The sequence below is a fragment of the Musa acuminata genome, unplaced genomic scaffold, assembly GCF_036884655.1.
Source record: "Musa acuminata AAA Group cultivar baxijiao unplaced genomic scaffold, Cavendish_Baxijiao_AAA HiC_scaffold_138, whole genome shotgun sequence".
In the NCBI taxonomy this organism is placed as follows: Eukaryota; Viridiplantae; Streptophyta; class Magnoliopsida; order Zingiberales; family Musaceae; genus Musa; species Musa acuminata.
In genome coordinates this window covers 1-11,000 of record NW_027020416.1, presented here as the reverse complement: position 1 = coordinate 11,000, position 11,000 = coordinate 1, and the positions used below count along the sequence as shown (strand labels likewise).

Genomic DNA, 11,000 nt, shown 5'->3' with positions numbered 1-11,000 from the left:
TGGAACATCAATTTGGAAGAGATGATGGAGGCCGGAGTTCATTTTGGTCATGGTACTAAGAAATGGAATCCTAGAATGGCCCCTTACATCTCTGCAAAGCGTAAAGGTATTCATATTACAAATCTCACTAGAACGGCTCGTTTTTTATCAGAAGCCTGTGATTTAGTTTTTGATGCAGCAAGTAGGGGAAAAAACTTCTTAATTGTTGGTACCAAAAATAAAGCAGCGGATTCAGTAGCATCAGCTGCAATAAGGGCCCGGTGTCATTATGTTAATAAAAAATGGCTCGGTGGTATGTTAACGAATTGGTCTACTACGGAAACGAGACTTCAAAAGTTCAGGGATTTAAGAGCAGAACAAAAGATGGGGAAACTCAACCGTCTTCCCAAAAGAGATGCCGCAATGTTGAAGAGAAAATTATCTGCCTTGCAAACATATCTCGGCGGTATCAAATATATGACGGGATTGCCTGATATTGTGATCATCGTTGATCAGCAAGAAGAATATATGGCTCTTCGAGAATGTGTAATTTTAGGGATTCCGACGATTTGTTTAATCGATACAAATTGTGACCCCGATCTCGCAGATATTTCGATCCCAGCCAATGATGACGCTATAGCTTCAATCCGATTGGTTCTTAACAAATTAGTATCCGCAATTTGTGAGGGCCGTTGTAGCTATATAAGAAATCGTTGATTATGATTAAGAATAATTAGTTAATTATTTGGGGATTTTATAGATTTATTGGATCGGTTACTATTCTTGAATTAAAAAAAAGAAAAAACAAAATGGAAATGTGGGCATATTGATAATATGTTATGATGTTATGTGATTTCTTGGTATCCTATGTAATTTCTTGATATCCTAAATATACGATTGATGAATACAATTAGTGATTCAAGTTGGTGAGTTGAGAAAGAGATGGTTGAATCAAAATAATTTATTTTTTGAAGTTCAATTTTTGTTAGAGGACCATATGAATGTTATACCATGTTCCATTAAAACACTCAAGGGGTTATACGATATATCGGGTGTAGAAGTAGGCCAACATTTCTATTGGCAAATAGGAGGTTTACAAGTCCATGCCCAAGTACTTATCACTTCTTGGGTAGTAATTGCTATCTTATTAGGTTCGGTGATCCTAGCTGTTCGGAATCCACAAACCATTCCGACCGGCGGTCAGAATTTCTTCGAATATGTCCTTGAATTTATTCGAGACTTGAGCAAAACCCAGATTGGAGAAGAATATGGTCCTTGGGTTCCCTTTATTGGAACTATGTTCCTATTTATTTTTGTTTCTAACTGGTCAGGTGCTCTTTTACCTTGGAAAATTATACAGTTACCTCATGGGGAGTTAGCTGCGCCCACGAATGATATAAATACTACTGTTGCTTTAGCTTTACTCACGTCAGTCGCATATTTTTATGCGGGTCTTAGCAAAAAAGGATTGGGTTATTTTGGGAAATACATTCAACCAACTCCAATACTTTTACCAATTAACATCCTAGAAGATTTCACAAAACCCTTATCTCTTAGTTTTCGACTTTTCGGGAATATATTGGCTGATGAATTAGTAGTTGTCGTTCTTGTTTCTTTAGTCCCTTCAGTAGTTCCTATACCTGTCATGTTTCTTGGATTATTTACAAGTGGTATTCAAGCTCTTATTTTTGCAACGTTAGCTGCGGCTTATATAGGTGAATCCATGGAGGGTCATCATTGACTAGCTTTCAAAATAGTCTTTTTATTATTATTTTTTATTATTATTATTAAGTAAGTTTATCCCAATTCATGCGTGGTTCAAGATAATCCAATTGGTTGGGGAACATAATAACGTATTACTATATGACTTAGAGTTTTAGGAGAAAAGATGGACGGTATTACAGAATTGTAAAAAAAAAAAGAAGGGTTGGGGAGGTTATACTAGATGTATGTAATGTCTATAAGCTCGGACCCCGTCTATGTTTCTAGGAATGATTCTAGAATCCGATTTAATCTAAAAAAAATGCGGGTGGTTTACGTTATGGAAGAAACAAATATATATGTCATATTAGAATGACATTAGATATTCATTAGTTATATAAGGCTATCCCTATCATCCTATATAACATCACTATATTACATAATTACATGCTATTACTTAATTACATGCTATTACTTAATTACATACTATTACTATTTTTATAATCATAACTTCTACTCTGTAATCATAATATAATCCTATACATAATATAAAATATAATCCTATACATAATATAATCCTATAATGATAATATAATATAATAATAATATTAATATAATAATAATATAATAAATATAATAATAAATAATAATAAATAAATAAATAAATATAAGTAAATAAATATAAGTAATAAAATAAGTATTAGTTAACATTAATAATTAGTTTAATAGTTAATATTAATATAAGTATTAATATTCATATGTAAAATATCTAAGTATCAATTAAGTATTAGTTAATATAATCATTTATAATTATATTATCGATAATTATTAGTATTAATTATTACTATATATTGATATTGGTACTACTACATACTTTTATATTACTACATATTGATATATTGATATTGATTTGTATTGGTATTAATTTGATTGATATTGATTGCAGCTCACACTGCATTTAGTCACACTCCATTTAGACGGATTTCAATATCAGTCCTTCTATTTTGTCTGTGATTGTGGATTGAATGAACAAAGAGATGAACTCAAGAATGGTGTAGTAAAGAACGAAGAATTAAATGAAAGAGTGGTTCGAAACAAAGAAATACAATAGTTAGAACTGTATGCATATGGATTTACAAAAACTCCATTATGGGTAAAAACGAGATAGTTGTGACGATTCAGTTCAGTAATTTAGTAATATTATCATTTCAATTCGGAGTTTTTAGTTACTTCGGACCGCTGGATCTTAATGATAAAATGAGTAATAATTCATTGGTTGATTGTATCATTAACCATTTCTTTTTTTTTGTGCGAGGAACTTACCATGAATCCACTGATTTCTGCCGCTTCCGTTATTGCTGCTGGATTGGCCGTGGGGCTTGCTTCTATTGGACCTGGAGTTGGTCAAGGTACTGCTGCAGGCCAAGCTGTAGAAGGTATTGCGAGACAACCAGAAGCAGAGGGTAAAATACGAGGTACTTTATTGCTTAGTCTAGCTTTTATGGAAGCTTTAACAATTTACGGACTGGTCGTGGCGTTAGCGCTTTTATTTGCGAATCCTTTTGTTTAATCCTAGAAATAAATAGAAAAAAGTACCTTACATACTTTTTTCTTATTTTATTAACTTTAACTTGGAATTGCCCTTTGCTTCTTCGAATTATATTTACACTTTACTTATAAATTACTTATTTGTTGAGACAATACGCCAGGAAGGGCTGATTTGAGGATGAGGAATTACCAGATTCGCTTGCTTTCTTCCTTTCTGTCCTTAGCTTAGTACAATAGAAAACTTTTTTACTTTCATTGTTCGAAGCGTTTCAACAAACGAAATAGTTATCAATTGATATGAGATCTAAGACCTAAGTAAAGTATCTTATTGGAAACTTCTTGAAAACTTAAAAAATAATAAATTTCAAACAAATGATTTAATCTATTGCCATTAAATAAAGTGGAAATGAAATTAATAAAAAGAAATCGATCAAAAAAAGGCGAGTGAAGTGATACAAAAAGAACTCTGTTCTTTGTTAGTCCTATCCATAAGAGAGGGGAGCATATGAAAAATGTAATCGATTCTTTCGTTTCCTTGGGTCACTGGCCATCCGCCGGGAGTTTCGGGTTTAATACCGATATTTTAGCAACAAATCCAATAAATCTAAGTGTAGTGCTTGGTGTATTGATTTATTTTGGAAAGGGAGTGTGTGCGAGTTGTGTATTTCAAGAATAGGTTGGATCCATCCAGCTGCACTTTATTTATGGTATTTATAGGAGAAATAGGAAAAAGGTGCACGATCTCGACGAATTACTTCTGAATAAATTAAGAAATCATATGTAAGAACCATAGCATTTCGTGACTTATTGGTAAATCCACTTTGATTCTCTATCAACCAATAATGTGAGACCATTAACATGGTTAAAGCTAAATTGTTTAAAGTCCAGGTAAAACATGGTACTCTTTCTACCACTTCTACCACTACGTTAGTAACGAAATGGTTAAAAAAAAAATAGTTGGTAATTTATTTGATTTGATATAGAACACTCATATCGATAAAAGAATTTGAACCATTTACTAGAAAAATGAGCACTTTGCTTTTTTTATCTAATGCCGAAATGACGACCTATGTATAAAAAAAGAGGAATTTTTGGACTTGAAGAAACAAATAAAAAATATAATAATTATTATTTTCATTTTTTTAAAATGAAAAATGAAATAGAATTCTAAAAATGAAAATGATAAATAAAATACAAAACAAATATAAATAAAATACAAATAAAGAAACAACTTTGCTGACAATTCTAGATTTTTGTCTGGTCTAGTCGGAAGAGTCCTCCTGATATTCTGGTCTTGTATCAGTTTTGACATCTTTGAATACAAACAGAAAAGAGAGGGTAGGCTCATTACATTAAAAAAGATATGGGAATACCCACACCATAAATAAAACATTAAAAAAGATATGGGAATACCCACACCATAAATAAAATAAATAATTGAGCGTGAGAGCCAAATGAATCGAAAGATTCATGTTTGGTTCGGGAAGAGATCATGGAAGTTTTGAAATTAATGATAAGATAATCTACTTTCATTAAATGATTTATTAGATAATCGAAAACAGAGGATTTTGAATACTATTCGAAATTCGGAAGAATTACGTAAAGGGGCCATTGAGCAGCTCGAAAGAGCCCGGGCTCGCTTACGTAAAGTGGAAATGGAAGCAGATGAGTATCGAATGAATGGATACTCTGAAATAGAACGAGAAAAACAAAATTTGATTAATGCCACTAGTAATAGTTTGGAACAATTAGAAAATTACAAAAATGAAACCCTTCAGTTTGAACAACAAAGAGCGATTAATCAGGTCCGACAACGAGTTTTCCAACAAGCCTTACAAGGAGCTCTAGGAACTCTGAATAGTTGCTTGAATAGCGAGTTACATTTCCGTACGATCCGTGCTAATATTGGCATTCTCGGGGCCATGCAAGAAATAACTGATTAGCCCTTCTTTTTTTAGTTATAGTTTAGGCATTATTTTTATCTTTTCCTTCCTAAAAAGAATAAAGAAACACTAATGGTAACCCTTCGAGCCGACGAAATTAGTAATATTATTCGTGAGCGTATTGAACAATATAGTAGAGAAATAAAGATTGTGAATACCGGTACCGTACTTCAAGTAGGCGACGGAATTGCTCGTGTTCATGGTCTTGATGAAGTAATGGCAGGTGAATTAGTAGAGTTTCAAGAGGGTACAATAGGCATTGCTCTGAATTTGGAATCAAATAATGTTGGCGTTGTATTAATGGGTGATGGTTTGATGATACAAGAGGGAAGTTCCGTAAAAGCAACAGGACGAATTGCTCAGATACCTGTGAGTGAGGGTTATTTGGGTCGTGTTATAAATGCTCTGGCTAAACCTATTGATGGGAGAGGTGAAATTTCAGCTTCTGAATCTCGGTTAATTGAATCTCCTGCCCCAGGTATTATTTCTAGACGTTCTGTATATGAGCCTCTTCAAACGGGGCTTATTGCCATTGATTCGATGATCCCTATAGGACGCGGTCAGCGAGAATTAATTATTGGGGACAGACAGACCGGCAAAACAGCCGTAGCCACAGATACGATTCTCAATCAAAAAGGTCAAAATGTAATATGTGTTTATGTAGCTATTGGTCAAAAAGCATCTTCTGTGGCTCAGGTAGTGACTACTTTCCGGGAAAAGGGGGCGATGGAATATACTATTGTGGTAGCCGAAACGGCGGATTCACCTGCTACATTACAATACCTCGCTCCTTATACGGGAGCGGCTCTGGCTGAGTTTTTTATGTATCGTGGACAACATACTTTAATAATTTATGATGATCTCTCCAAACAGGCACAAGCTTATCGCCAAATGTCTCTTCTATTAAGAAGACCTCCCGGTCGTGAAGCTTATCCAGGAGATGTTTTTTATTTGCATTCACGACTTTTGGAAAGAGCCGCTAAATCAAATTCTAGTTTAGGTGAAGGAAGTATGACCGCTTTACCGATAGTTGAGACTCAATCTGGAGACGTTTCAGCTTATATTCCTACTAATGTAATTTCCATTACAGATGGACAAATATTCTTATCTGCCGATCTATTCAATGCTGGAATCCGACCTGCTATTAATGTGGGTATTTCCGTTTCCAGAGTAGGATCCGCAGCTCAAATTAAAGCCATGAAACAAGTAGCCGGCAAATCAAAATTGGAACTAGCGCAATTCACAGAGTTAGAAGCCTTTGCACAATTCGCTTCTGATCTCGATAAAGCTACTCAGAATCAATTGGCAAGAGGTCAACGATTACGCGAGTTGCTTAAACAATCCCAATCAGACCCTCTCGCAGTGGAAGAACAGATAGCTACTATTTATACCGGAGCGAATGGATATCTTGATCCGCTAGAAATTGGACAGGTAAAGAAATTTCTCAGTCAGTTACGTAGCTACTTAAAAAACAATAAACCTAAATTTCAAGAAATTATATCTTCTACCAAGACATTCACCGAGGAAGTAGAATTTCTTTTGAAGGAAGCTATTCAAGAACAGATCGAACTGTTTTTACTTCAGGAACAAACATAAATTTCTTACTTTTATTCTATTCTTGGTATATTCTATTCTTAGTACAAGAGTAATCATTGAGAAATAGTTCTGATTCGAATGATTCAAAAAGGGTTTCTTAGTATAGCCATTTTTAAAAAGTATAGCCATTTTAAAAATAGATGGAAATAAATTGCGTCCAATAGGATTTGAACCTATACCAAAGGTTTAGAAGACCTCTGTCCTATCCATTAGACAATGGACGCTTTTCATTCCTATTTTATTTTTTTGTATTCTTACTTTCTTTTGTTCGGATAAAAAATCAAATTACACGGAAAATATTTTAGGGAATAAAAAAGAATGCATATCTAAATTGATGGTGCATGTATGTATAATACATAATAAGATGTATAATACATAACATAATAAGATGTATAATACATAATAAGAAATATGGAGCGGGTAGCGGGAATCGAACCCGCATCGTTAGCTTGGAAGGCTAGGGGTTATAGTCGACGTTGCTTGATCACTTTTAACGTCTCTAATTCAAAACCGAACGTGAAATTTTGATTTCATTCGGCTCCTTTATGGAAGATTGATGTATTCCTAGAGAAAATTAGATCCATAACATCTATGTCAGCCTTTCTGTCTGAATGTATCCCAAACTACTCGCTTACTAGATGATCCCTCTAGAGGAGAGGGATTATACCAAATCCGTCTAGTCTAGTTACTTCGTTCCCTATTTCCACTCGCAGGATCCCGAGGAAAAGAATTTGGTTTCCACCGAGCTGAAACAATATGCTGATGGTTCTAGTAAACCAAAACCACCCTTTTCTAGCTTGTTTGGCTTCAATTTCCCTTTTACAACACCAAAATTTAAGATCTAGTTACGATTGGAAATAAACTTTTGTATCTTCATCCATAGATCCTTTATTCATACTCATTCGATTGGAAGAATTGATCCAATTCAAAAAAAATTATGTTTCACGACTCCATATACATAATCCAATTTTCTTATTCAATTTCGAAAATAGAATTTCTAATTGGACTTTGGATACAAATCGTGAGAATGTATGTTCTTCCTCAAATATGCTATTGAGAGGTAAAGGATTAAACCCTTTTAAGAAATAAAGTTTTTGATCGGAGTATGCAAAAAACCGAGAGACCCCTTAACTTTTTAAGTTGTTAATAGAACGAATCACACTTTTACCACTAAACTATACCCGCTACATATACATTATTGTATATGAATGGACTATTTGTCGAACAAGGGAGTGAGACGCAATCAAGATAGCATTAAAATTATAACGTTGACACATATTTAGTCCCGCCAGCCAGGGACTTAAAAGGCGAAGAGCACAAAGCTTTTCTAAATAACATATATAAATTTAAAAAACAGTATAAAGTTATACTTATACTTTTCCTTTGCTGGATTGCTGGCATTCTCAGTCTGTCTGAAGGGGTCATTGAAGCTGGACAAAAAAAGAGGTACTGCCCCGGCCAGTACTTAACTAGGACCAGGCCGGGAGAATAAACCTTTCGTACAAAATTAAAGAAGTAAGGTTTTCTTTCTATTGGAGATACCTGTTTCGAATCTTATCTAAATGGAATTCTTGATCAAATTCGTTCTTGACTTACTCTTAACTTACTTAAATGAAACTTAAATTAAATTACGTAAATGTAAATTAACTTAAATATAAATATAATTATATAATTACTTATATAATTACATTACTTAAATTATTAAAATTAACTTAACTTAATATAAATATAATTATATAATTATAATTATATAATTACTTAATTATATAATTACTTATAATATAATATTATTATAATATAATATTATTAATTACTTAATTATATAATTACTTATAATATACAATTACTTATAAAATTACTTATAATATAATATTATAATATTTAATATTATAATATTTAAGAAATTTTTTATTACATAAAAAAAACCTTTAATTTGTTTTTTCTTTACTTTAATTGAAAATAAAATTTCAATTCCTTTAACCTTTAAATTTAGATTAGAATTTATTAATAATTTTAATTTTTAATTATTCACTTTTTATTTTTTTTTTATTTCATCTGTAATGAAATCTATTCTATAATTAGAAATTTTAATAGAATGTTTCATATTTCTAATGATAATGTTATAATTATAATGTTTAATATCTTTCTTAAATTATAATGTTTAATATCTTTCTTAATAAAAAATATTATATTAATGTCTTTCTTAAACTTAATAATTAATATCTTAAAAATTAAAAATTTTTTCTTTTTTATTATTTTCTTTTCTTTTTTTATTTAATTTCAATTTAAATTGAAATAGTTAATTTCAATTTCATTTGAAATTTTATTGAAATTTCAATTTTATTTAAATTGGGAGAGATGGCTGAGTGGACTAAAGCGGCGGATTGCTAATCCGTTGTACGAGTTATTCGTACCGAGGGTTCGAATCCCTCTCTCTCCGCCCGCTCTGATTACTTGATACTTTCGATTTCGAAGGAATTTCGATTCCTTTATTTTTTTATAGGTAAAGTGAATATATGGAATAGATAAAATAATAAGAAAAAATTAGAAAAACAAAGAAAACTCAATTTTTTTTTATTCCTCACGTCCAGGATTACGTCCCGGATCATTAGATAAGAATCCGAAGATGAAGAGAGAAACAAAGAATATCACTACTGTGTAAACAAAGAGTTTGAGAGTAAGCATTACACAATCTCCAAGATAAGATCATTTTAGAAAAAGGGAATAGATTACCTATTTTTTCTTTTTACCACATATACTATTTTGTTTGATTTGACATCATACCCCCCAAAATGGAGTTTTTTGATTTGAAAAGAAAAAGAAAGTCACTTTTACGAATTTCTTTGTAATAAGATTTTTATTCCTTCCTCACAAAAATTTTCTTGTCATATCGACAATTAGGTATTGTAGGGGACCTAGACCTAATAAACTCCTTACTCACTGAAAGGTCAGAACGAGTAAATAAACTGATCAAAATTCATCTCCGCGGTTACTCAATATACAAGAATTTCCATTTTTTAATCGAGGGTTTATAATTCTAATGTAAGACTTAGCCGATCTTATCCATTTTTATAATTTTTTTTGTCGAATAAATCATGAATGGATTTGGCAAAGTATTAAGGATTTTATCGAAAACTTACAGCAGCTTGCCAAACAAAGGCTAAGAGAAAAAAGAGAACAGGTATGACAGGCATCACATCTACGATTGGATTGAAAACGGCATAAGCTTCAGGCAATTTGGCAAAGAAAAAACTATTCGAATAAAGGACAGAATTAAGACAGATACAGATTAAGCTAAAGATATTAAACATAACAAACATTTCGTTCTTGTAGATTAGATAATTTTATTTTGATTGAGTTATTTTTATAAGGGAAAAATGAAAAAGGCAAGTCAAAAAATCCTTCTTTTTTTTTGAACTCTCCCAAATCAAAAATCCTTCCTTCCATTCTCAAATGAGAATACAAGGAATTCTACTTTCATACATTATCTTAATTGAATTCTATGTAATGATCAATTAACTTTTTTGATTCTATATCTAATCTACATGTGTTGAATCCTAGCAACAAACAAAATACCCCATATGTTTTTATTATGTATTATGTATTTTTTTGGGGGGGGGGATTGACGAATAACTAATTCTAATAATAGTCTTGACTAGTGCCAAACAGGAAAAATGGGGCGTGGCCAAGCGGTAAGGCAGCGGGTTTTGGTCCCGTTATTCGGAGGTTCGAATCCTTCCGTCCCAGATCGTTTCCATCAGAAACAAAAGATGGGATCACATTGTATCCCACATAAAACGGAAAAATCTTAAAGAGAACAACCTTTTCTTTTGTTCTGAATTCTTAGAATGTCTTTTGTTCTGAATTCTTAGAATGAATTCTTAGAATGGATTCTTAGAATCCATTTGATTTATCACAAGCATAATAAAGTGTCAAATACAGGTGGAAGTTTTTTTGAATAAAAAAAAGAGAAATTTGGGGTCTATCATTCACATTCATAATATGCTCGTACTATTGTTATATTCATTATGTCCCATATTCATGAAATATGAATTCTAAATATGAATTATAATTCTCACATGATGCATTCCGAATTGAAGCGTGAAACAAAAGCATCTCTATTCCCTTCCACACAAAGCCTAAAGTCAAAAATAGGGTATCCCAATTTCACATTCTATGTGAAGACTAAAGAGTAGGGAGTTTGTCGTACTAATTTCATCACTGGTTTTAAAA

General features: G+C 32.1%; 1 protein-coding gene and 2 non-coding genes across 3 annotated transcripts; 2 read left to right on the top strand and 1 right to left on the bottom strand.

The window, feature by feature from the left end:
* The first annotated feature begins 308 nt into the window (after positions 1 to 308).
* Positions 309 to 7,960, top strand: LOC135656065 (ATP synthase subunit a, chloroplastic). The gene has a single exon (XM_065175799.1). The coding sequence runs from the start codon at positions 977 to 979 to the stop codon at positions 1,718 to 1,720; it is 744 nt and encodes a 247-aa protein (XP_065031871.1). The 5' UTR covers positions 309 to 976; the 3' UTR covers positions 1,721 to 7,960.
* TRNAR-UCU (transfer RNA arginine (anticodon UCU)) lies at positions 6,920 to 6,991 on the bottom strand. Its single transcript has one exon. It is a non-coding gene; the product is annotated as a tRNA-Arg (tRNA).
* Positions 7,961 to 9,119: 1,159 nt separating the features above from the next.
* TRNAS-GCU (transfer RNA serine (anticodon GCU)) lies at positions 9,120 to 9,207 on the top strand. The gene has a single exon. It is a non-coding gene; the product is annotated as a tRNA-Ser (tRNA).
* Positions 9,208 to 11,000: the final 1,793 nt, after the last annotated feature.